The sequence below is a fragment of the Corvus cornix genome, chromosome 14, assembly GCF_000738735.6.
Source record: "Corvus cornix cornix isolate S_Up_H32 chromosome 14, ASM73873v5, whole genome shotgun sequence".
Lineage (NCBI taxonomy): Eukaryota > Metazoa > Chordata > Aves > Passeriformes > Corvidae > Corvus > Corvus cornix.
In genome coordinates this window covers 5,733,067-5,760,692 of record NC_046344.1, presented here as the reverse complement: position 1 = coordinate 5,760,692, position 27,626 = coordinate 5,733,067, and the positions used below count along the sequence as shown (strand labels likewise).

The 27,626-nt window shown below is 43.0% G+C and overlaps 1 protein-coding gene across 4 annotated transcripts; it reads right to left on the bottom strand.

Moving 5' to 3' along the window:
* Positions 1 to 973: 973 nt before the first annotated feature.
* WIPI2 (WD repeat domain, phosphoinositide interacting 2) lies at positions 974 to 23,949 on the bottom strand. 4 transcript variants are annotated; one of them, XM_039560494.1, is made up of 12 exons: positions 23,730 to 23,949; positions 15,001 to 15,083; positions 9,976 to 10,145; positions 8,687 to 8,783; positions 8,016 to 8,113; positions 7,499 to 7,591; positions 6,628 to 6,698; positions 5,853 to 5,960; positions 4,928 to 5,092; positions 3,787 to 3,894; positions 2,494 to 2,624; positions 974 to 1,679 (listed from the first exon to the last, which is right to left on the bottom strand). In XM_039560494.1, exons 1-12 carry the CDS (start codon positions 23,801 to 23,803, stop codon positions 1,567 to 1,569), a joined length of 1,311 nt encoding a protein of 436 aa, XP_039416428.1. In that variant the 5' UTR covers positions 23,804 to 23,949; the 3' UTR covers positions 974 to 1,566. The 4 variants fall into 4 exon arrangements, with proteins under 4 accessions (XP_039416428.1, XP_039416429.1, XP_010390677.1 ...); XM_039560495.1 differs by having other exon boundaries at positions 2,527 to 2,624; XM_010392375.4 differs by lacking the exon at positions 23,730 to 23,949 and adding an exon at positions 18,153 to 18,278.
* Positions 23,950 to 27,626: the final 3,677 nt, after the last annotated feature.

Genomic DNA, 27,626 nt, shown 5'->3' with positions numbered 1-27,626 from the left:
GAGTTCACACATAGCTGGAACACTCAGCCTCTGTCCTCCTCTCAAGATCTGCCATTTTCTTGCCTCTTTTTATATTTACTTCTTTGTAAGCAGTCAGTAGAGGGAAAGGAAACAACCCACATTGCTACACAGAAGGCAAAGCAGGCTCGTTTTGGCAAAGGGAAGTAACACTCACCAAGTACTTCACTAATCACTTGCTCAATAACTGTTATCCAAGACTTAAGAGAAGGCACATTACAACCCTAAAAATAGTCTGCAGCACTGCTCAGCCTTGGAAAGCCCTAGACAGTGTCAGGGCAGTTAAGGATTTATTTCAAAACTGCCAAAGAAACAACCAGTCCTTGAGTGTATCGCAAGAGGTACTCTGATGAGTGGGGAAATGGAAAAAAAAAACCAAAGAAAAGAAAAGCATTGTTATGCAGCAGTAGAGAACCCGGAAGTAAATTAAATTTTCAAAATCATTTATATTTACATCAGTATCTGAAAAAAAAAAAAAAAAAAAAAATCAAGAACTTTCACTATTAGAGCACTACACTCAGCCCCAGACTGAGAAGAAGCAGGAATTGAGAGCCTTCCAGCAGGAAACCTTAAGGCTGTTTATAGAGTGGGGCTGCCAAACTCTACAGGGACTTCCCTCCAGCCTGACAGAATCCTTGCTTTGGATAATTTAAAAAAGTATAAAAAAAGGTTATTGCTACTCTGCCAAGAAAATAGGACAATCTACAGGAAAGAAAGAAAGTGCATTCCAAGTCTTTTCTCAAAAACCCACAAGCTCATCAGCTGCTACAGGCTACAGACACCCAAGTACCAAAGGTGTACAGACAAGATTCTCTAACAATCCTTCCCTCAATTCTAGCTTTTCTTCCTGCAGCAATTCCTTTCCTTCCCTGTAAAGGCACTTTCTATATTCTATATCCTTACGCAGGGAAACACTTCCAGTTTTCCATCCCAGCAAACAGAACAGTCCCACAAATACACAACATTCAGAAGGAATTTTAATTAACAAAATGGTCCAGGAAAGGGAAGGGAGAACCCAAAAAAAACAGGCCATTGCATTTGAAAGGTTGCATGTCAGTCACTAGGTATGCCTGCAAGCCCATGCACAGGAAACCATTTGGACCTTTGTCAGTGCAGAACTAGTCTCAGCTTCCAGAACCACTTCTCTACTCCTTCCTTATATAGGCTAAATATTATATACATATATAAAAAAAATACAAACTTGAGTTTGTTATAAAGTGGCTTCTCTCTCTCCCCCTCGTATGCTTGCTTGGCACATGAACGCATGCAAAGCTAAGTAGGCTCTGAGGGCTGCACAAACAGCAGGTTTTGGCAACAAAAAAAATAAACACAGCTAAAATAGATAAGCAAGATTAAAAGCCACTGAATTGAAAACCATATATTTTTCCAATTGTATAGAATTAGAACTACAGCTACGACTTAAAACTGTAAGAGTCTGTCATCCTCTCTCCCAACTCATGTCAAAGTTCATAGCAGCATAACACGAGATTCCTCAAGAAACATCAAGCCAGTGTTCTCTGCTTCAGGAGTGAGTTCGCAGGTCCAAGTTTAGTCTGTCCGAAGGATCATGGGGGGATGCTCACTGTCTTCGTCCAATCTAAGTGAGTTGGTTTCATCTTCCAGGCAAGCTCCACCCACAGCACCCAGGTCATCCGTATAGGCTGGAGAGAAAGGAACAAGGAGTTGGGGAATCAGCAGCAACAAACTAAGGCTTGGATCCAGAGTGAATGAGGAGAGCTGAAGTACCAGGCATTACTTGAAATAGTTTCACTGCCACCCTATGTTTGCTTTTATCATGACTCTGTTTCACTACTGTGTTTCTCCAAAGCCAAGAGCAGTTCATGATCAAAATTAAACTCCTGTGTGTGTGCAACGCATACTGGAGCTTTGGGCAGGCTGATGTTTTCAGTCTCCACTGACGCAGTGCAGTACACACGTGATATGTGCTGACTGTCCTCCCTTTGCAGCGAGGCACTAACTGGGGTGCCCGACGTGGCAAAAGCTCCACTGACTTGGAGAGCTGCAGCATTAACCAAGTTCTCATCCTCTTGATTTAACAGAGCAGTGAATCAGGCTAAAAGGTTGCTGTTCCCATAAAGGAACAATTGCAGAATTTATCAACCTTTTGTAAAAAAAAAAATGTTAAAAAGGGAGCAGGGCTATAATTCAGATGCTTTGCACAAGGGCTGGGTGCAGAACTGCCTCAAGAACCATGTGGCAAGTACTGAAACTATCACTACAGCAATCAACCACAACTCCAGAAAAAGTTCTACCCAGAAAGCAGCAAAGACAAGTGATCCAGCTACAGAAAGCTACTGCACACCACAAGTGCTCTTTTCCTACTGCTCACCAAGGCTCCACCTCACACGCGCGGTTACGCAAAGCTCGGTGCGGACGTGGACCAGCTCATGCAGCCATCTAGAAGGAAGCAACAGGCAGAGGTGCTCCCTGCCCCATTCCCAGCCTTCTCCTTACCATGCCTGGTGGGTGAGGAAGGCACGTATGTACCTTTAGTCACAGCGGAACTGTACGTCTGCGCTACCAAGGGCCGGTCGTGGGATGCAGACTCCAGAATTTCGTTGGCGGGCTCCATGCTGCCATCGAGCCTGCCAGGGAGAGAGGGGTTAGCTGGATCTGCCTGGGCACAAGGCAGCGTGAGCTGGCAGCTACAGGAAAATATTTCACCTGATGTGCAAGAATAATATATAGAGAAATGCAACAGGAGGAAGTTGGTCCCTCCTTTTCAGAGGCCTGGCAAGAAGGCACCTGACAACACTTGGTATTTCTCTGAAGACTCATCAGCATTATGTTTGCTTCTGACACAGCATCAGGATCTAAGTCCTAGTAGCTCATAGTAGGAAAAGACGACTCAAAACAGACTGCATGATTAAAAAACCCCATTCCAATCAGCAATATTATAGATTGTCTTGAGCTCTGTCCACAGCAGAAGCGGTTGCTTCATACACAGATACTAGAAAACCCTCTAGAGAAAAAATTAGAGCACTTCAAAGATTAACAGCTTGGTAAAAGCTTCCCTCTATGAGGCTTTACTTCATCCCTAACCAGAGGTCATGCCTTAAAATGTTCAGATAAATGTATGATTTTTGACCATAATTGTAGGTTGACCAAAGCTGCAAACCTGAATTATCATCATGAGTTATTATCTTTAATTCTATGATTGATCAAGTAATTTGACTGTATTACCCCAGCTTTTCCTGCCAACTCTTACTGGAAAACAGTGCATTGTCCTATTTCTCTAAGTGCTCTACAGTACTATTACAGAACAGCAGCTGCCTGGCCTATATGCAAAAGGAAGTTTAATAAGGACACCAGCAGAGAGAGAACAGGGATAATTTCATAGGCCAGTTTCCCCTCTGTGAAGTCAGAGTAAGATCTTTCTCATGTTTGTAACCACTTCATTTATTGATGAAGAGGACGGTGTCACTCGTTTCAATTTCTTGTTTCAGTAACTCAACTCAAAGTGCCAAGAGGAAACAGGAGCACAGAGAGAACAGCGATTGATCCCTCCCTGCACTGGGACAGGGTTAAATTTCTGCTGGTAAAGCGGTGCTTGGTGTAGTGGATACCTAGAAGGAAGGCTCAGGGGGATTCTGAAGTTACTCATTCATATCAGAGGTCTGGAAAAAGATTAGTTTGAAGAAATGAGCTGTTGTAAATTAGACTTTTCTAGAACAGAACTAAGTTTGAGAACAAACTGGATTTTGAGAAGAAATAAAATACAACAGCTCTCAGCTAATGTGGACTTACTTGTGCTGCTTCATTAGTGTGCACTCGCCTCCTTCTTGGGGGTCTAGGTTGTACATGTAGAGATACCCATCAGCAGCTCCCACCAGCAAACGAGGGATCTTCTGGATTCTAGAAAGGTTTAGAGGAGAGGTTATTAATTAACAGATTATGAATTAACAGATTATTAAATAGCATACACACTCCCTTCCCTTCCCATGATTTAAAGGTTGGACTCAGTCTTAGAGGGTTTTTCCAACCTAAATGATTCTATGACTTTAAGGCATTATTTTCCGCACTTTTGCTCCTAGACAGGGAATGCTGTTAACAGTTAGAGCACCCAGGAAAGAACTGTGTGTAAAAAAATTACAGCATAACCACATTTTGGGGCTAACAGGATGCCACAGGAATCAAGCAATTACATGTGACTCAGTAAAACAGATTGAGAAGTTACCGTCCAGTTATCAAGCTTTGTGCAACTCCAGAGACGAATATTCTAACGGGAAGGATTTACTTATTTGAGAAATGTTACAAAGCTTAATTATTGCTTAAAGGGTGCTTTGAGATCAGAGGAGTGAGAGTACAGACATGAAGTCAATTTAGCATAAAAATTATAAAACCCTCACAAAATAAGTTTACTACTGCTCATCTTATTGCTTTGGTAGCTGTGCCAAATGGGACCTGCCTTTGAGGAAGACAGCATAAAAGATTAGATTTAGTCCTCAAAATTAACTTTAATGAATGCTACGCTGTTTTAGAGACAAGAATTATATGAACTTGCTTTCAAAGACTTCTTTAATGGTTAGGCTGGATCGCCTAATTTTGCAATTCACTAACAACATACAGCATCATTCCCCACAGCACTAATGGAAGCAAATGCCATAAAAGCCCATGGGTCTGTTCTCAGTATTCTTGTTCCAAAATTAAGACACCTTTAGAAGACATCTCTAAACAACACTTAGAAATGGGCTATTCCTATCCAAATATTATGCCCTTTCCTCCTCCTCTCTCATGACTGTGAGGTGTTAGCTCTGACACGTTGCTCTTAAACTGGAATGATCACAGGTGCTCTGCTGCAGATGAAGTTGTGTTTTACAGTGGCTGCCTCTCCAGAGCCCAAACAAGCCAGCAGGGTGGGGAGGGCAGGCTCCGTTTCTGTACTCACGTGGCAAGTGCACAGATGTTTTTGTGCCCACAGAAGGGCAGACGGACTGTAGCAAAGGCTCTACCCTGGTTGAACATCTCAGTTACTTGAGAGGGCAGATAGCTCGTTGAGGCCATCAGCACTTTTCCAAAGTAACCTGTCCAGGTTGTAGGCTCTTCCTGAGGTCTACAAATTAGAAGAGAAAAGTGACCAACTTTGCCTTCACCTGAGAGAGAAAAGTGTGCAAACACTTGAAAACATTTTATTTTTAAAGATATTAAGCAGCTTCTTTCTCTTCAGAAATAACTAACACCCTTGAGAATTCTAACGCACTTCATTTGTGCTGCAGGACAAAATGTGTCCTCCAATACTCTCAGCCTGTTATTTAAGCATGCTTGATTGTAAACTGATATTTCTGCATTTAAGACTGCATTTTATAACATTCATTACACAAGAGCAGAATCTACTGGGAAGCGCCACGCTTCAGGATTTTATTAATCTGTTTATCACTAAGCAAATCACTGTTTCCAATAACTTCCACTGAAATGTAATTAAGACTGTCCTCTCAAATCATAAATAGGAACATTTTACAACCTGGTGCCTTTTAAAGCCCCCTACATGCAGCTGGAAGGCATTGCTGAGATAGCTCTTCCCATATGGATATCAGGGGAGGTGAAACAAATGTAACTGAAAACGTTAAAACTGCTCCACACTCCTCTGTGAAGGATGGCCAAGCTCTCTTTGGCAGAAAAACACCTTTTCTACTCAGTGGGAGAACAGTACACAGCTCAGCTGCAGTTCCTGATTCATAAGTGACTTCTTATGCCCTTTACTTTACAGAAGTGTTCAAAGGAAGTCTCTCCACACTTTGGAGAACTCATCCTATTGAGTACAGTCAACTTCTAAACCTTTTCCTTGAAAAATCTAAGGCACCTTTGAAACCTACTTTTCTTTCACAGTCTCAAGTTTGAAGATATGCACCGTCTCCGTGTTACTGGATGCAGACAGAAACATGCCATCCATGCTGAAAGCCAATGAACAGATGCTCACACACCTGGGGAAAAAAAGAAAAAAAGAGATGAAAAACAATGAAGTAAAAGTATTTGGCTTAATTAAGCAGGTTTCTAAAGTCACCACTACTTTGCAAATAAGAAAAAAACTCTTAAATAATTAGTATTCTGAATTCTCTGATAATTTCTTGAGGCTACTCAAGCATAAGATTAATGATGTTCAGCTCTGATGTTTACCAGATATGGGATCAATTAGTAGCAATCTGAACTCAGTCTTACCCCTGTATAAAGTAGAGTAGAACTAGAGAGTTACTGTTACCACAAACCACACCACCATTTTACAATGGCTATCAATGGCCACAGTATTAGAAGGATTTAGAAGAGAGTGAGAATATTAGATGTACTGCCTCCAATTGCCCTAAGAATACAATATATCCTACAAAAGGTGACCCACTCTAAACAAGTTCCCTCGCCAATAAATTTTTAAAAGGCAAGAGGGAGTACAGTTCTGACAGGATTGATTTGTAGAATAGTCAAGTCCAAGGGAATGAAATTGGAAAACATTCAAGCTGAAAACTGTTATAAGCATACATGCAGGGATGAATGAAGATGAAAACAAGCAAAAAATCAGGATGCCAGCTCAATTGCCAAACATACTGGAAATCAACCATAAGGAATGAGCATCAGGTAATTAACCCAGCTGAACTTTACCTCTTCACTCCCCTTCGGAATTCAAAGAGTTTCTGTCCCTCTGGAATGGAAAACACTCTTATTACTGTCCCCTGTAAAGAAAAAAAAAAAAAAAAAATTTTTTCATTTCAAGTTCATTCATTGTGTATTAGCTCTAGCAAGCAGAGTACAACTAGAAGCAGCAAACCACTTTGCTGGTGACTCATTGCTGTGATGCACCCCAGATACTATATGAAGTATTTATGGAGCTTGTTTGTAGGATGTGTTTGAAGAGTACAGAAACAAGAGGTGGGAGCTACTAATGTAGAGAACAAGCTGTGCATCAAAACCAGCCCTTCTCACCATATTTGATCATGAAAACGACCACACTAGACAAGTACCACGAGTGCAGTCACTTGGAGATGTCTTTGTGCCTTTATCAGATGCGATCAGTTATACCTTTATAGTCTAAGCTTATTACTCAAAGAGCAGAGGCTTCAGACTCTCTAATTTATACACATTTCATGAACGATTTGTCATCGCATGCCAAAGACTAGCGAGGCACTTCTCTCTATTTGGATTTTAACTGTCTTGTTTTCATTAGGAAGGCAGCATCAAAACAAGACAACTAATTTCTAATAAGCATCCTGCACTAAAGGGAGGAACACTCAGAGGACTGCCCTAATTACAGCCAGATTAAAATGTTTTATTTAAATAACCTTATTATCCAACGTTTCACAGCACGGAAATTGTGTCAAATATCATTAACAGATCTTAACTCAGATTTCCCATTGTAACTGTAAGCCTTCTTTTCTGGCACTTGCACATGGAACAGGGCACACACAAACTTAAAATACTTAACAACAAATTCGATTTTTATCAATATTGGCAAGGCAATCAAAATCTCCCTTACCTTTTCTGAGGCCGTGGCAAGTTTAGTACCACTTGCATCAAATGCCAAAGCAGCCAAGGGACTATCATGAGCTGGGATCATATTGGCAGCTCTCTGCAGCAAATCAACAAAATAGAACCTTAGAACAGTGCAGGTTAAAAGCTACATGTGTGCAGCTTGAGACTGCATATTTAAGCACATTCAAGGCAAATATGGGTCTTACTTTATGGACAACAGATTCAATACTTTTTCAGTAACTGCTAAGTACATAAAATTATCACTGCAGCATATGCATAGAGAGTACGAGCAGCAGGAAGACAATTCAAATAGAAATTACTTGGTTTCACCCAGATGCCCAATTCTATTCATCAAATCTAGTATTAGCAGTTGTATTTTCTTTGCTGACATTCTGTGAAGCAAGAGGTGCTGCAAATTGATGCACAGAAACTTAAGCGTCCAGTAATTCCTCTCTGAGCAAGTTAAGTAACTTTCAAAATCTGCATCTTTAAAGGTGAAAACAGCATTCAAAGATTCTTACTAGATTGATGGTGTCGAAGACTTGTACTTCTCCAATAGTTGCACTTCCTGGATAGGCCAGGTAGCAATTATCATTGTTTATTGATAAAGCACACAACCCTAGAAGGGATGCAGAAACAGAATTAGAAACAGGCAAATTCCAAGACCTATGCAGTAAAACTTTCTGATTCTGTGCTTAAGTGTCACAACAATAACTCAAATTATCAACAGAAATAGAACCAAAGATGAGTAATCTCAGAGTCAACCTGCAATACATATTCAACTATTTACCATAAGTTTAATACAAAACAGAAAAGGAAGAATAGCAAGAGAGTTACAATAACTGATTAAACAGTAGAACTTCCCAGTGTCTGCCATGATTCCTAAAGCATTAACCTGACAAAGTCTTTAATAGACCAAGTGCTGTCAAAATCCAGTTTTTCTCTCTCCTGTTTTTTTCTAACATTTCAACACAACCACTCCAGGAGACCAAAATACTGGGAAGATGCAGTGCAAGGCAGAGTCTGCTACTTGTTCTCAGCTGGATCAAACAAGTACGCTTTCAGACAACACTCGTATTTGTTATTTTATTTGAAAGCAGAATTAACAACACAACAGTTCCCTGTAGGGAACCTCATACACTGACACAGAAAGCACTTTTCAGAGTTCTGCTGATTCTACCACTGTATTTACCTGCAGGATTGGGAGGTGTCTCCCTGATTGTATGTAATACCTTCATGTCTCGTATGTTGTGTATATAAAGAGACTCTTCCAGACATACTATCAGCCGCTAGAAAAGGGAAAGAGGACAAAATGCTGACATGGAAATGGAGTTTATACGTATTTATCAATCCTAAAAAAATTCTATGCCAAAATGCAGCAGGTACCTTCCAATAGAGAAGAGGCTGTACCACCTGATGAGAAGTAGGAGTCTGACAGAAGATACACAAGATCCAGCTCTTGACACACACACTGCATGTGGTCACTTGAACTGACCAGTGCACCCCACTTCCCTCAATCTCACCAGTGCAAACTGAAGTCATTCCCATTACTAGTTTAAGTCAGCAAGCCAGAAAACTTCACTTAATTCTTACTCTGTACCAATTTACATGTGTAAATAATGGAAATTACTTTCTGCTTCTGCTAAACAGGGAAAACAGACAAGACTTTTTAACCATTCATAAAGCTTATTATGTCTCCATAACCATTTGTGAATGGCTTTTTTTTTTAAACTCTTATTAAGTTCATAATCTCATTTACACTTTGTAGACTACATATGGATGACTAACTAGACATTACTCATTTAACACTAACTCCCTGTGCCAGAAATCAAATTAGCCACTATTTCTCTCATGACTTTAAACAGGAAACCCCTCCTCCCACACTCAGTTTTTGGGGGCAAAGACAGACATTAAGATTTTCTCCTTCAGATGCCATTCTCTCTAGTTTGACTAAAGACAGAGAAGTCTGTATTTGCTGAAGAGCCTACTAATGATTTATTAATACAGTGAACTATACTTCCAGCTACTTAACTCAAAAAATTCACTGAGTGCCTTTTAAAAAAATTTTATTTTTTTGAGAAGAATTCAGCAAACAGTACTTAAAAAGCTAAGAATTTAATAGATAACTTTAAATTTTGGCCTGAAGAGAAATTGTTAGTCTCACATACTTTCACATTTAGGATGAAAGGATAATTCACACTGAGAGGGACCTCAGGAGGTCTCTAGTCCAACCTCCTATTCAAAGCATGTCCATGTTACTCAGGGTCTTTTCCTATGTCAATACATAAGCATAGAACCAAAAATACTTAACCAAATACAAGTACTGAGATGCCATACAGAAGCCACAGTTGGAAAAGCACAAGTAAATTTCAAATAGCAATTCTGTCACCAAAGGAAGAGACACCAATCAGCAGAGGAAGTGCCAGAGTAAGATCCACAGCCCCTTTCCCACATTTCCACTTAGGCAAAATCACTACTCACTTGTCTGTTGAGTTTGACAGCCAAGATGGTGTTGGAGTAACTGTAGTTGCAAATCTCTGTCCCCTTCTTAAAGTGACAAACTTTCAGCTTGCGTGGAGCTTTAAGGCTAACTATGGCCACCAGACTACTGGAGAAGAGCCTCTCAACAATGCACACATCTTCTGTGTCAGCTGGGGGATCACAGGAACGAGGGAAAAATACAGAGGGAGATTTCAGGGGAGGAAGAATGATGCACATCAACAGGAAATACTGTCTAAGAAAATCACAGAATCATAGATTCAGTCTATGTAAAAATACAGCCTAACACCACAAACATTCTGCCACAACAGCTCAGAGTCAAAGTGGGAGACGGGACAGGCTTTGAAAGCAGAAAATCTACACAGTGAGTGCTGATTTCCAAAGATTTCCTCCCCCTTCCCCAAGGTGTCACACAAGTTAATGTTTCAGAACAGCGTCTACTCCCCCATGCCCAGAATCCAACAGAAAAAAAGCCCCAAAGCTACAAAACCCAGAAAATTGTCAATTCCAGAATTTTGCAGTCTTTTTTTATCTCTGCAGAAATCTAGGAAAGCAAATGTTTCCTGGGCTTTTTTTGTGGGTGTATTTGGGTTTTGTTTTTAAAGTATGCAGGGTTTCTGATGACCCAAACCCCTGGCATTTCCATATACCTCTCCATGAAGAAAGAAAGGTTACAGTACTCAAAAAAGCTGGTAAACCTCATTTGCCACAAGACTGCTGCAGCCACCAATTAGCATTTTCACACATACCATCTTTTACCTGACAGGCCCTAAGAGCAATTTGTGCAGGAATCACTGATGCCCAGTATTCATGCAGAGCCATAAAACATCAGATTTGCCAAGTGTTCTACCATGGGAGCACTGAAAGCAAAGGAGGAACACAAATCCCTGCGTGAGGAAGACAGCAGGAGGGAGGAGAGTGCAGGATCTCTGGCAAAGAAGCACTTCCACAGCATTTGATTATACCCCAGCACTGGACCAAGCTGGCAGGAGGCCAAGTCCCACCACCAGTTATCCTGGTATCTGTGCCTCCCTCTCCCATCCCCAGAAGCTCCTCTCCAAAAGCCCCAGGGACACAGCAGACACAGTTTTCAGGGCAGCAAGAAGCAGGAGAGGGTTTTACCATGCTCTGCAGCTCTTTCACAGCCATGGGCTACACCTGCCCTTTCATTACAGAACCCAATCAAGACAAGGGACTTGAGCCTTTGGCCTTGATCCATCAAAACAAATTTTTCAGGAGTCAGCTTCTGGATTAGCTCAATGCTTAACACATTCCAAACCATAAAACTGCCAGTTAAAAAAAACAAACAACAACAAAAACCAAACAACCCAAAAGAGCTTGTTTCTGAAGGCTTCTGTTTTGGCCAAGAGAAACATTAAGTAATTAATTTGCACTGTTCCCATCAGCAGTGACAGAAATTCCATGAAAAAGTTCTGTTCAACATTCTCAGAATATGACACTGCTATCAGTGTGGGACGTGTCTGCTTTCAAAGCGCTTTTTCTGGGCAGTTTATTTCAAGAAAATGAACACAAAATATTTAATGTTCTACATTTTTTTTGAGAGAAACAGCCTGCTTATGAAAAAGGAGCAGGTTTACACTATGCACTTTCAGTACTCCATGCAACATAATTGACTTTTATCTGCATCTTGTATTTAATACAGTACTTTTCCAGAGAAGACATAATAGCTCACAGAGGCTTTGAAAATTCAATTTTCTTGAGCAACAGAGATAATGCATTTTAGTAATTACTTTGTTTTCAAGGAATTGTTCTCCATTTTCCCGATACTACACAAAACACATGAAAAAGAAACACAAAAATCTGCTTCAATAAATGTATGTAGAGACTTTGAAATGCAGAGGTCTGTGTTCCTTGAATCAGAGTAGTTACATAAAAGACTCTCAAATATTTTACAGGATGGGTTATCAGCTCTCCATCTAAGCCTGGACTCCTGCAAAATGATGACATCCTTTTACAAGAGTCAGAAGACCAGCACACAGAGACCCAAAATCCACAGTCTGACTGTTCCCTGCTCCAGGGCGAGCACAGCTTCTTTCCCCATCCAGGGATAGCAGCGTTCAGACACAGCTTCTGGGATTTGTCACCCTCCCAGGCAGGCAGGAGAACTGGTATTTCAGAAGAGGAACAGCAGCAGGGATTCATATAGAAAAAGTGCTCTCCTATGCTGCTGTGATGGGAAGGGTGGGCAGCAGGGAAGGCACACAGGGAAGAGCACTATCAACAACTAAGCAACCAGACAGAAGAAAAAATTTTCAATAAGCAAAATGCCTCAAAGGTATTGATAATCCTTCAGCCTCACCATAAAAAGACTACAATACAGACAGTTACCTTTACAGAAAGACATTGTGATGGGCATTTAATTAAATTCACTTTAAAAATACAGGATGCACCTCTGCTCCTTTGTCTTCCTTTAACAGGAAGAAGAGATAAAATCTCTTCACAGCTGCCAAGTAATTTATGCTTCCCAACAGCACCTATTCAAGAGAGTACCAGGCTATACTGCCCATCCTACATTCAGCTGACCTGAATTAATCATACCTTTAGCAGCACTAAAGCCCTATAGCAATGCTGCTACTCACGGTTTTTTCTTCTGTTAATATTATCTCCTTTACACTACACAGTTGAGCATTGCCAGAAACTCATGTTCAAAACAGAGTAACAACAAAAAGAACTGCAAAACAAATTAAGTCTCGGCATCGAGGGGAGAACAAGCAAACACATAACAAGATTAGTTTCATAAACACAAGCATGTAGCATCACAGACAAGAGCTGGTTAGAGCCAGCTAGATTATGATCAGCTGTGCCTTTATTCCATTTTTAATCCAAGAACATAAAGCATGTTAGAAGCATTCATTAAGCCTTAAAGCACTCTCCAATCTAATACTTGTTTTTACAGTGGGATCAACTGCTCAGGGAGTCAGGAGATTTGCAGTCACAGGAGAAGTCAGTGATGGGAGCAGCCAAATCTCCCATGGTTTTTTTTATTTCTCTCAAACCCAAGACAGCTGAGGCATATTCTGCAGTTTAGTTTAAACACCTACACAAGAGTTAGCAGATCAATCTTCCAGAAGAGAGGGAGGGGTCTTTAACAGTGCTCACTCAACACAAGAAGTCTTTAGACCCACTTAAACTAAATTGGGAAGTGGGAGGCACCATGTTTGCGAGGCCTCAAGATATGTTTCCTTGAGGAAAGGAGGTACCCAATGCACAGGAAGCCCTCCACCCTCATATCAAGTTTTAACAGGCACGGTTTGCAAGTCCAAGACTGAACATTATTTGACTCATACAAAGAAAATGAACGGCTCTCAATATTTCGACCTGCTTTGAGCCAAGACTGTCTGGCTTCCACAGGCCAAACCATTGAATTTTCCATAGTGAGAGGACAAGGAGTAACAGGTTCAAACTCATAGAGGGGAACTTCAGGTTAGGCATATGGAAGAAATTCTTCCCTGTGAGGGTGGGGAGGCCCTGGCACAGGGTGCCCAGAGAAGCTGTGGCTGCCCCTGGATCCCTGGAAGTGTCCAAGGCCAGGTTGGAAGGGGCTTGGAGCAACCTGGGACAGTGGAAGGTGTCCCTGCCCATGGCAGGGGCTGGAACTGGATGATCTTTAAGGTCCCTTCCAACCCAAAACATTCTACTAAATGTTATCTCATACTCTGTGCTCAGCTTTCATGGACTTAACATTCAGAAAACTTAAAATATCAAAGAGTTTAAGTCAACACAAGCATCCCAGAGCCATTTGAAGACAAGACTGCAATCAGCAGGTCAAAATTCCAATTCCAACTGCTTTATCAGGTTATTGTGAGATGTTGAACAAGGCACTTTATCCAACCTGTACTTTTTCTCTCAAGGACTACCCAGAAGATGCAGTCCTGCACAGTGCAGCCGACCTCTCGGGATATTTTTCAGTGTCTTGTGTAAGAGGAATCATCTTCACCAAGTCTCCTGGGGTGATACCAGGCCAGATACTGTAAGTGCCTGACATACTGCAGAGGTCAGGCACATAAACTACATGGCAGAAAATGGAATCCAAGCCACTTACTAACCAGTACAACCAGACCATGACTCAAATAGGAAGATGTAGCTGCAACACAGTTTAACCTGACCACAGGTCCCTAATTTGAACCTCACAATTACTTCTCTCCATTGACTGTGTACAGAAGCAGGCTGTCATCCCAGGTAATAGGTGATCTGAATCACACCCCATTTCCAAACTTAAGATGCCACAGGGTCAGGTCACTTTGGGAATGGAGTCTGAGGACAACTCTGTCATGGGATCCCCACTATAAATGCTGACATCACAGCAGTTGGTACCACCTGCTCACATGGAGTTTACAAGAAAGCATGCATAGCATTCATAGTTGACTTATTAGCACCAAAAAAAAGGGAAGTCTATGAACTGCTGGCAGAACAGGGAATACCACTTCTCCCTCAGGCTTCCCTCCATTTCATCTCAGATCCTACTCAACGGTGATCAGTGTTGAGAAGTTATGGGAATCTGAATTATTCACCCTTTTGGATGAGCAAGCCTGCAGCTATCACGTTAAAGAATAATTTTCTACCAGAAAATATTAGGATAGAAAAATATATAATGAAGTCTTTGTTTTCTTATTTGATAAAAGCATTATCAGTGCTTCCATGCCCCAACAGCCAGTATAAAGACCCAAAAGACACTCTCTCATGAGTAAATTATTCTTTTTATGTCCAGCAGCTATGTAACCTGTCTAATGGATTCAAAATTAGAAAAGCAGAGCTCTCGTTATTCTCGAATTTCACACTATACCAGCTAAATTTAAATACAGAACTGATTTATAATTGTACCCTGCCCTCAATCACTGCTTTGTATTTGTGTCATATTTACATTCAAGGTTCCTTTTAGGCCAATTTCAAACAACCTGTGAAAAAATGAAACATTTCTTATTCTCCCCACATTAAGCCAACTGAGGGGATTAAAAAAGAGAGGGGAAAAAAAAAAAAGATACTCACTGCATTCATAGATTTGCTCTAATTTGTCCACAGAAGAAAGAGAAAAGAATTTGTAGCCTGATTTACTGCCAACTGCAAGGGATCTGCAAAAGAAACAAGCCAGTCAGGAACACGAATGACGTCAGCTGTGATTACCCTTGGACAGATTCTTACCCCTTTCTAAACCTCCAGCTGGGTTAGCTCAGTAAGGAAAGCTATGAAAAGTTTGTCCAAAAAAGCCACAACAGACACAGATAGCTTCCTCAAATCTGATTAGACCAAACAGCTTCAGAATTACAGAATTTGGATGTGGAATTCTGCTTCACATTTACGAAATGACAGTTCACAGCCTAAAGTGAAGCTACTGCCCAATTCTCACCGGTGATTTCTTCACACAGGCTAAAAGCTTCAGTGTGGAGGAAAGATGATGACTTGAATAATGTAATGCAAACCAATTACATCATTGTCTCATCATTACAGGTGACCTCCAAGACCTTTTAAACTGAGCTGTCTGGGGATTTTTGTTCTTCACAGGGTAACCGTCCCCGAGCATCCCAAAAGAGTTTTCACATTAAAAAAAAAGTAATTAAAAACTGCCAACTCTAATTTTCTCTGGCTTTAGGTGATGGTGTTCTAGCACCTCCATTGTTAGGTCTCAGTCTTACAAATACTCATACTGAATCTTTGATCAGAGGCACCCTCTAAAAAGTGCCAGTCACTGATGTTAAAGAGATTTAACAATAGCAGAACACTAAAAAACTAACTAAAACCCCTTCTTTCCTCCATTACTCAATTTTCACACTTAGCTCACAGACCAGTTAATTGCTTTTCCAGCCAGAGTCAAAGGCAGGTCTTAAATTTTAAGCTAGAAAAACCTCTAGCCTGTCTTGCAGGTCTTTACACATCAAGGCAGCAGACAATGGCTCATTCTTGTTTCCCCTCCCCATGTGGAGGACGATTTTATGCCACAGATAAAGAAAATTAACAGTCAATACAGTTCTACAGAAGTGCATTAGTATGTTTATAGTCCATATATTTCTAACTGCCAAGAGACATGAAGGAAAAACTAATTGAATTCCAATAAAATACATTTTGATACACTAAATTGTGGCAAGTCATTCAACACAGAGCTCCAATCCAACCCTGCCAGTCAGCCTGCCAAAATGCCTTCCTGAACTCAGCAAGATGATTCTCTACATTCAGATGCACTAACAATTAATGCTGCATTTGGAATACAATGAAGATTCCTACATTTCACGTTCTTTCTGTATTTTCCACTCGTGGCTCCAAAGTGAGTCTTTTTTAAACTTCAGCATACCCAGAAGATTAAAAATTGCTCCTCAAATAGTTCACCCTGTGAAATTAACATCCCAAGCTACAAAATCAACTTCTGTAGGATGGTGTGATCTCCTCTTCTAGAAGAAAATACAACTGGCACAATCTGGTTAGGAAATAATATTTGAGAAGGTTTAAACCTTCAAATTAAAATATGCACCATGCAGGCAAGAGATTCGATTCCACAGATTCAATAACCAAGATATTAAAAAAACATATTAGGCTTAAAGATAGAGAAGCAATCATAAAACAAAATTTTGTTGCTTCTCCTCTAACTCACCCTAGAAATACTGAATTTAATTTTCCTTCAGACAAAATCAGTATGTTCAGCAGTCTCTATCTGATTAATCACCAAAGACACTTCAGTGGTTTTGCTCAACTACTTTCGTACAACTCAATGAAAACTCACATTCTGTGCAAAAAACCTCCTGAAACTCTAATTTGGTAAAATAAAGCAGTAAGTCAGCTTTTCTTATATATACTGCTTTCCTCAAAAGAAAGTTTGACAAAGAATGACATTAAAACTGTCACTTTTCAAAGGTAAACAAGCAGTCCACAGAGTTAAAAATAAATGGAGTCACAAGACTCCTTGCAATATGAACGATCCACAAAAGACACAGGATGATTTCCTCATGGAGAACTCCACACAGCAGCTATCTGTATTACTAGGCAGAATTGATTCCTGAATTGTACTTACAGTAAATACAGAATACTGCTGAATCACTGTTTTACTGACAGGATCACTGAAAGCAGTAAGGAAGTCCATTTTTCTTGTCCTATGACTACACCTCATTCAAATGAGCTTAAGACAATGGCAAAAAAAGAACTGTGTACACGATAAAAATCATTAGACTGAGGAGAACCCAAAACGCAGCAGCATAGAATGGACCTTTCCATCCATGACAACTGTTTTTTGTTATTTATTTCAGGATTGAAGTGATGAAGTCACAAATTATTTGTTTACACGAAGCAGTTCAAGTCAAGATAATTAAACCCATTTCAGTGTACAAGTGTAACTGCAAAATAACCCCTTTTTCTTCTAGAACAGCTGTCTTGCTTTTGGAGGGTTTGCTTTGTTGGCTTGGTATTTTTAAATGTACTCTCAAATTACTTCTTATGAAACTACTGGAAAAAGGCTTTTTACATGTAATAAGAACCCACTAGGCTGAATTATACCAGCATAATCACAGTGATTTAAATCTCCCATCTTCCCCTGCACTGATATTACACTTAAGCCCTTAAGACATCCCACAGCCACCTAAATGGCCAAATCCACAAAACAAGGACTTAGCCAAAATTACCTCACCTCCAAAAAAATGTGCAAGCATATGGGGAAGAAATATGATCAATAAGCCATTCAGCTCTTGCTCAGATAGAGAGTGGCTAACAAGAAGCTGCTGTGGTTTATCAGAAGCTCCTTTCACAGTGTAGGTGTTATGCTTTATAACACCTAATTTTCAGAAGCTGATGAGAGACTGAAATTGAAAATAAAATAAATATTCTCTAAAACTGCCTTTTTTCTTCTAACATTATGCCATAGACATGTGGGTTTTTAGCTCGCCTCTATTACACACTTTAGACTGTAGACTCTGAGCTATTTCATCATGAAGGTTGTCTCCTCAGTACAAAATTATCAATATAGCCATGATTCATGGAACTGTGTTTACCCACTTTTTCCAGAGATAATGCTGCAGTCTGATCCCAGACTACATAAATCTTGATAGTATTTTCAAGAGTGGCTGTCATAAATAATTAAAACTATCTTCATCAAGCAAACAGTGCTGTGAGATTTCACACACTCACTGGAAGATGCTGACACTCACTCTAAGTGCACTCACCTAAAGGGGGAAATCAGCTGCTTCAATCTCTCTGGCTCTTTAGAAACAAGTTTTTTCAGCTGGATTAGAATCCTAAAGTTTTCTTTTGTTTCTTTAATGTACATACAGAAGGAAGAAAACCAGTTTTTCCCTTTCCATATCGCAGAGGACCTTAACTATTAATCAGAAATATTCTACATTAATCAGAAAGCTCCTAACAAGGACAGCTCTCTCAAAGATTAAATCAGTTGCAGCTGCAGCATAAACATGACTCTAAAAGTCATTACTACTTTAAATAACTGGTTAATTAAGCCTACTTTCATTATTATACAGTCTCATTATACTAATGTTCCACCTCATTTCAAAACCAATGTAAATTTCCACAGACAAAACATTTTGGCTTACGATGAAGAGGCGGAAAATAATAGTAATAAAAGAAAAATCAATGAAGACATAAGAATTGCTAAGGAATTACTATGGAAATGTACCTTGCTTTATTTCCCCCTCCAAAATATCTGCTGAAACCAAAGCTGTAACATCTCATGGACATATTTTAATATCAAAGGTCATTATTTGGAAAAGAGATACAGAACTTCATACATTCAATGTTTTTGTCAGCAACATTCTGATAACCCACAGGAGATTTTCCCATTATTCTTGTATTAAAAGAAAACCCACAAACTTAAATCTGCTACAGCAAAAGGAGACCACGCCTGCTCATCACTTAACATGCAGGCTGGGACAACAGAAAGTCCATAATCCAAGTAAATATCACTATTCTCGGGCCAAATCCCCATCCAAATGGTCACACACTGAGGAACAGATCCTCTGGCCAGCCCCCCTCAGCTGCTGTGCCCTCTGCAACAACAGCAAGAAACACAACATACGGTTGTCTCTCTCAGCTATCCTCCCTGAGTGTAGGAGCTACGTGACCGCTCGGTCCTTCCTTTTTTTGGTCTGTGTTTAGCTTTAAAGTCTCCTTGGAATAGAGAGCTCTCCTGTCCTCAAGGATCACGGGTGTTTTCTCCTGAACCTAGGAGAAACAAAGGCAGAGGAGTGAATGCTCAGCACCTAACCCTTGCTCCTCCCACCACAAGCAGTTTACTACAGAGACCCAAACATCACAGAATAAGGGAATGAGAATACAACTTCTGGGACACAAAGCATGCTGGTTGTATATAGGGACAGCAGCATTTGCTCACAATGTAGAATGAAATTGATTTATTTGGGAAATAATGGGCAGAATTAAATTGGAAAGAAGAAATATACAGACAGATACATGGCTTGTGTAACTCCAGACATAAATGAAAGCAGAGCCTGAAGAAGTCCTTGGCAATAAGGTACACACCAGTGTTTTCCTCAGAAGTCCAAACACAAGGTTTCCTCTTCCCTTTCATCAGGAGCCTGTTTTTAAAACTGCAGTGACTACTTTGTTTCCAAATGCTGTCACACGATTACTTATTTTTTAAAAAAAGGTGACTACTCTAGTCTGCCCACTTGTATTATTTCACAAGCAGGCTGTTTGGTGGGGTTATTTTTTGTGGGTGGGGGAAGCAGGTGCGTATTTGTAAATTGAACCTGAACACCACTCGCAAGTATTTCCAAAGAACACCTGTGCAACAGTTTAAAGATTGAAAGTTTTACCTATTATATAGATACATACAAGCTTTGGGTTCTTGAAGTTATGCTTTGCTTAAAAAGTCACAAACTTCTAATCCATTAGCATTTCCCTTATGAGTTTTAAAGCTCTATGAGTTTGTGAAGTGTTTAATTTTTCATAAATGTATCTGTGCTCAGTTTTAGCAGTTCTCCCTGAGGTAATACAAACTGCACTCGGGCTTTTCTTCCCAAGTATCCATTGTTAAAGATCTACAGCTGTAAAACCTACCTAGCACTGAGGCCACCCACAAGCTTCCACTGCCGGGTTTTGCTGGGACACCCGAATTCCGATCGGTTGCACCACTCTGATCTGCAAGCTGGAGCTTCTGCCTCTCAATCAAGGAATGCCAGTCATGCCGAGTTGTGCAATGATTGATTCACTGGGGGAAAGGGCTACGTCCAAAACAAGCACACTAACATCTTCTGAGAATACCCTTCTCTGTGTTTTCACTTAATGAAAACATTGTATCAAAGAGAAGCCACAAACCAACCGCTTCTGCTGCATTATAGGTGAAGCATTTTCAGGCAGAGTTCCAGTCCCAGCCAATAACTCAAAACTCTCATGTAAATAAAGCTTAGGGCAATGTGGGATAAACAGGCAAGACAACACTTGCAATAATGTAGATACTATTCCAAGAGACAATGTCACTACACACCGTGCACATGAATGAATATTAGCCAAGTCTGGGAAAACCCAGCAGGATAGAGGATATCTGCTTCAGCCGCCAGGGATTTCAACAACTGGGAAAAGCAACAGCAACTTTTATGACGACAACATTCTCCTAACTACCAGCAATCCAATTTCCCAAGACTGAGAGCCACCATGAAGCTCATCTTCCTACAGGAGAGAGTAACTAATTACCAACTCTTCATAAAACCAAGGAAAAGTTAGCTTGACACTTATTTTCAGCAGTAACAAGCCCCATCTTTTCCTAAGGCAAGGAACTGGCTCTACTGTGGAGGTAAGCAAGACACAGTTAAGCCTGAGTGGAACTGGCACCTCGTTAAGGTGAAGTTAAAAGCTTTAAGCGTAGTAACAACAATGAGCCCATGTCATTTATTTTCCAGTTTTGTCTGTCAGCAATTTTTCTAATTACTGAAGCACCTGAAAGCATGATGTGAGCTCTACTGACTGGGCAGACATAAACAAAGCCTGTCTTTCATATACTGCCTGAAAGAATATACATTTGTTTACCTTGCCTGTCTGGAGAAGGGCTCCAGTTACCTGTAAAAGTTGAAAAGAGGTGAGCTGAGGCCCAGCATGGGAAAGTGTAAGTCATTCCTAGTAAGTTCTTTTCAGCTCTTCTCACCTGGTGAACTGTCATCTCCTAGATACATAGAATAGTGTACTATAAACCCAGAGAGCTGCCTTCTTGTTTCTCTACTCAAACAAGAAACTAGGAGAGATCATGGGTGGGGAAAAAGAAAAAAAAAAATCAAATAAACTTCAGTTTAAAGAACATACACAACCACTAAATTCTACTCAGTTTAGGAACTTGAATGCAACTTGGTTGTTTGGGCCACTTACCACATCAGACAATTGTTTCACTGAGAAGCTGCTAACAAACACATCTGCAAGACTTGTTTTATACTTACTACTTTTCTTGGAGAGTTTTATTTGAGACACTGTTAGTAAGAAAAGATTATTCCACATCATCAACCACCTCATTAATCTCAAATTAAGTGGCCTTTTAAATTATTCTCAGAATTTTGAGGCAAAAATATGAACAGGAGCCTTTTGATATTTCTGTCATTTCTACAACAGATAGCTGAATTCACAAATACTCAAAAATGACACAAAAGTAGTCCAAGAACTGTAATTGCAAAGATCTACGGGCCAGGCCTGCCTCACATAAAAGATACATTACCAAAATTCCCATCAGCTAATCTCAAGGTGATTTATATATAAATCATTTTTTAAAAGCATCATTTATTCACAATGGATATTAGAACACCAAATCAAAAAAAAAAAAAAAAACAAAAAACCAAAAAACCCCACCAAAAAACCACCAACCCAAACCAGCTACCAAAAAAGATTTTTTGGTTATTTACAAAAATGAAATGGAAAAAGTAGTGCAGTAACACACACAATTCAGGAAAGAAATCATTAGCCAGGTGTCCCTTTTTTCTCCCTATAAACTCGAAGTTATAAATGAATCACCTCCACTCTCCTACAAGAAAGATTTCAAGGTGTACAAGCCAAAACCCACCTAGGTAAGTTTATGTTATATTTGCTTTCTTTTTATTTGTCTTGGCTTTGTTCTCAAGTCAACCTGCAACTGTCTTGTTCAAAATAAGTGGGGTTTTTTATCACAACTCAGTGATCTTCAGGTACATAAAGCTCTCCACAAAGCTAAGGTGCAACTGAAAATGCAGAAGTGCCACACTGGAGAGCAGAGCTGAACTTCAAAAATGTATATAATGACCTTCATAAACTGCAGACTAAAGAGGTGACAAATCTCCTAGTTATTATGACTTGGGTTTTTTTTCCAGTAACAGGTAAAAAATGAATGGTAGCTGAGCAAAACTTGGGCATGTTTTACACGGACAGAGAGAGATCTATATGGCACTCACTGAAAAACTGTGAAAAGCAGTTGCAAAAGTCTCTGGCTTGAATCAATATATGGATAATAATTTACTTACAAATACACAGAGCACTACTGCTCCCCCCATCATTTACCATAACTTATTTACTGCCAGAGTCTCTTGTCTCAAGTCTATCCAGCTCCAATTGCTCATCTCTTCACCCCCAACAAGACCTACAAAAGCAAACAGAGCCTCTCCTGCTGTGATGTAACTCTGCTCAAGCTTGGCAGTCACCAGAAATAACCCTCTCACCTTCACAACTCCCATATGCTACAGGACGTGCTGAGGACAGGCACAGGTCTCCCTCGTGAGGGCAAGATATTGTTGCTTGCAAAAAGAACAAGTTGTTAAAAAACAAACCCTCCACCACACACGTGGGTTATACTCTGTGATGCCAACCTGAGATCATTTCCTCTTACTCACTTCCTAAAAAAAAAAAAAAATCTCCTTTCTCGAGTACAAGTTCTTTCGGTTCTTACTCCCCAGCTTCATCTCTCAGGTATTTAACACAGTCAAATCCTTCTTTAAATGATATTCGGTGCTCCAATCCCAACTAATAGGGGGTTCCTAAATTAAAAATACTGCTTTATAACACCCCATATAAAAACTAATGTGCACTAATTGATCTAAATATGCTGCAATGATTAAGTAATTTGTGAGACGTGCAGCTTGAACCATCTGAAGCCCAAGTAAGTGCAGTTCCAAGGATCAGAGAAAGGCCTCTTTTCAAAAGCAAAACTAAAAGTAGCATGGGCTCATAAAAATACCTTCAAGCCTGTCTCACTTCTTTAACACAGCAGGTGACAATAAAATAGCTGTATGAAAAGACAGCTGCGAGGAACTTTTGGATGAAGTCTTTGCAAGTCCTGGAAGACCTGGGGCTTCATGTCAGGCCCTCCTAGGGCTGGACATCATCAAGGAGCAGCAGGAGCCCTCCTCCCGTCCCTTCCCCCAAGGAACAGCAAGCGATGCCTCCCAAGCAGGAGCAGAAGCTCCCCAGGACAGCGATCCGGGGGAGGAAGAGGGCAACACGCTGCCACGACCCCACAGCCGCGTGTCCCCGCGGGAGGAGCGGCCTGTCCCCGCGGCTCCGCACTGAAGCCCAAGGGCACAGGGGGGCTGTTCCCGGCCCTCCTCCCCGCGGGGGACCCCGGCCTCACCGCAGCCCCGAGGCCCCGGGAAGGGGCGGCTCCAGCGGCGCTCCCCGCCATGGGACGGGGCGGCACCGGGGAGACCCCACCACGCCCCCACCCCCGCGGCCAGGCCTGCTCAGGGCCCCCCAGGCCGCTCTCCCTTCAGCTGCCCCCTCCCCGGCCCGGGCCCCCTCAGCCCGCCCCCTTAAGCCCCCCGTACGTGTTGTCCTGGTTGAAGTTGGCGAACAGCAGATGGCCGCTGCCGGCGTCACCGCTCTGACCGGCCAAGTTCATGGCGGGACGGCCCTCGCCACCCCCGTCCGGCGGGGGGAGGACGAGGAAACACCTCCGGAAGGCTGCGCCCCTCAGCCGCGACCGCGCGGACCCCGCCGCATCCCCGCCGGGCCCTTGTTTACGCGGCGGGCGGCGGAGCGGCCCCCGCGCCTGCGCCCTCCCGCCCCTCCCGGCCGCCGTACGGCCACCGCGCCTGCGCGCGCGCGGCGGTGCCGGGCGGAACGTGCTCCGAAGCTAAGCCGGGCCCGCCGCGGCCGGCGGTGGATGGGAGACTCGGGGCGCGGCCGGTGGTGCCCGGCTCGGACGCGCCACCGCTGTCCCCAGGCTGAGCGCGGCCACCGCGTTCCTGTCACGGTGGCCCCGCGGGCACGCCCCGCGCCGTTCCCGCCCGCCCGGGCCTCTGCAGTTCCGCTTCGTGCCACGGGATGGCCCCGAGGCTCAGCAGATGAGCGGGCGGGGGCTCCGGACTTGGGAAAAGGGAAAAAGAAGTTGTGGCTGTTCGGCCTGGAGAAGAGAAAAGTGCGTGGAGACCTCAGAGCAGCCTTCAGTATCTGAAGGGGCTCTTGGCCAGAATCTGTAGGAATAGGACAAGGAGTAATGGGTTCGCTCTGAAAGGGAAGATGGTTACACAGAAGGAATTCTTTGCTGGGATGGCAGTGAGGCGCTGGAACAGATCGCAGAGGCCCCAGCCCTGGCCATGTCCAAAGCCAGGCTGAATTGAGCATCCTGTTCTAGTGGACGATGTCCCTGCCCATGGCAGGGGGTTGGGACTAGACGAACTTTAGGGTCCATTCCAACCCCTTCACATTCTATGATTCTATGACTGCTCCTGGCACAGTCTCTTCCAGGGAGATCTCAATTGTTCTGGCCATTCGAGGGGTCCTGTGGGGGTCCCCAGATTGCAGAAACAGATTGCCCAGAGAGACTGTGGAGTATCCCTCGCTGGGGATATTCCAGACCTGTCTGGACACACTCCTGTGCCGTGTGCTCTGGGATGACCCTGCTTGGACAGGAAGTTTGGACCAGATGCCCCATTGTGCTCCTTTCCAACCTGACCCATTCTGTGAATTCCAGAGCAAGGGGAGCCGTGACTCAGGGAACAACTTGTAAGGAGATAACACAAATTGCAGGGAAAAAAAGAAAAAGGGAACTGAACAAGGGATGTCTGGAAGTGGGATCAAAATCAAGGGATTAGTACGAAAAAGGGTAAATCTCACAAAAACGAGCCACTGGGTGTTGGGTTTTTGCCTGTGGGTCCAGCTGGCTCCGGAGGGTTCATGAGTGATGCTCATGGGGCAGCGTGGAGTGATGGAGCCTCCCCCTCACGAGCCTGTGAGGCAAAAGGAGCCTCCAGCTGCTGGCAAGGAGACCCCTCCAAATGGCTCAACACAAGTGGCCATTCCCCAGCTCCCTGCTGCCCTGTGCCCACCCTGCCATGGCCACCAGAGCCAGTCCTGTCCCCCACACTGCCCCCCACATTCTCCTCTGCCTCCACTACACCTGCCAACACATCCATATATCCTGTAGCTCTTTCTATCCATCCAAAGCTTCTTTTCTCCCAGGGAGACTTTCCCTGCTGATGGCAGATTTTAATCTCAAATTATCTCTTTTCTTACCTGTTGGCTCTGGCAGTTTCATGTGCAGGGAAACTTCTCTCCCTGAGGAAATGGGATCACAGCATGTGCTGCCAGGAGAGCCAAACACTGCCATCATTGCAAAGGTGTGGACACTGTTCGCTGCTGGGGTGCCCCTGGAATCCTTCATTGGGGGCAGTGCACAGAGGTGTCTCCAGCTGTGGGAATTCTGCAGAGAATCACAGAATATCCTGAGATGGAACAGACACACAAGGGTCACAGAGCCCAACTCCTGGCCCTGCACCAACAATCCCACCCTGTGCCTGAGAGTGTTGTCCAAATGCTCCTGGAGCTCTGGCTGCCTTGGGGCTGTGCCCATTCCCTGGGGAGTCTGTTCAGTGCCTGACCACCCTCTGGGGGAAGAACTTTTTCCTAATATCCAATCCAAACTTCCCCTGACACAGCTTCAGCTGCTCCCTCAGGTCCTGTCACTGTAACCAGTGAGAAGAGATCAGAACGAAGGAAGAAAACATCCCTGGGCTTCATGAGCCATTCCTCATCTAAAGGAAAACTCTGCAAGCCCCCCCTGTTTTGGTGACATTAAAAAAACCCGGCTGCATTCAGGGTAGCCCAGAATACTGGAATTTCTCCTTAATGCCCTTACAATTACTCAGATCATTGCAAGGTGAGGAGAGCACCAGGGGTGGGAGAGGGAAGAAAAGCAAGCTGGGCTGGTGGGCAGAGTACATGAGGAGAGCTGCTGTGCAGGGAGGGGACCCATCCCAGTGGGGTACAGGTGGTGTGAGCGTGGACATCTCCACATCCCACCTTGGAGCAGCCCCTGGCTGCCAGTGTGATTCTCCATCTGCCAGGTTTGGAGGCATTGCTGGGGCTGGAGCCATTCCCCAGCATGATGCTCGAGGCTTTGGTTGCCATAACAACTGGATTCAGGCTTCAAAAATAGTAACTTATTTTTCATTCAATTTGCCTTTTGCCCTCTGAGACGGATCTATTTTGGGATGGATGGTTTGCTTCAGGTGTCCCTTGCCAGCACCCTCGGCTGGGGGCTTTGGGGACGGGGATTCTTTTGTTAAATGTGATTTATCATTTCCTCTTCCTCCCCTCTTCAGGGCCAGAGAACAGGTACAGCAGGGCACAGGAATCATGACATAGTCTCTGCCAAAGCTCATCATCTGGGGAAGGAATTTGAAAAATATCTTCCCGGCTAAGTGGCAGAGCGTGGGAGAGGTTTTCGGAGATGATCTCACTCTGCATCTCAGCTTGGACCTGCCACTCTCAGCCAGGGCTTGGCTGTCCCAGGTATCCTACTAAAGATGGGGTTTATTTTGTTGCCCCCACACCTGGATCCTGCTGTCACCAGTCTGGTCCCCACGGTGTCTTCCATTCACAATGGGAGTTGTGCAGGAAGGCTGAACCTGCTGCTGGCTCCTGGGGTGCTTCTTGTGTGCCTTGGGGACACCCCACAATGCAGCTGCACCTTTTGCATCCCCTGACTGAGCTGCTTTTGGAAGGAGTTGCAGAGGGTGCCAGGATTAATTCATGTCTAGACTTAAAGGATTTCTTCCTTTTTGTCTGTTTTGTCTTTTCGAAGATCTATGTGTGCTTGATCTCCCATGGAAATGGCCATATGAGTACAACCCTTCTTGGCAAGATGTCCTCAGCTGTTCCACCTTCAGCATTACCACAGCTTCAGCAAGGAGAGGTTGTGTTGGGGTGACCAAGACTCTGCTCCTCCAGTTGTTGCTGACCTCTCCTTTCTTGTCCCTTAGCTGCTGGCCTGAGGGTGCCTGCAGTCCCTGGCGCAGTGAGGGCAAGGATGACACCCATCTGCCCCCAGAAAAGTCCCCATCACCTTTTGTATCCCCTCTCTGAGCTGCCCAACCTCAGATATACCTCGGGATGTCACCTCCTGTAGGATCCTCCTTGGGTGATGTAGTGGAGGGAGGGGTGAAGGTTTTAGGATGGAGATGAGTTGATTGTGGGGTCCTTAGTCCTTGCCTTGTTGTCGTGCTTCTTTGTCCCCCCTTCTCCCCAGCAGGGAGGGATGGTGGGATGCTGGAGTTGTGTCCCCACCCAGGGGCACCACGCAGCGATGGGGCTGAGGCAGAGCCACCCATCCCTGCTGGGGCCTCTGGAAAATAATGAGAAAAAAAATCATTAAAGCAAAATAAATAAAAGTAAAGCCGAACGAACGAGCTCCTTGGGGATGGTGCTGCCCCGGCGCGGGC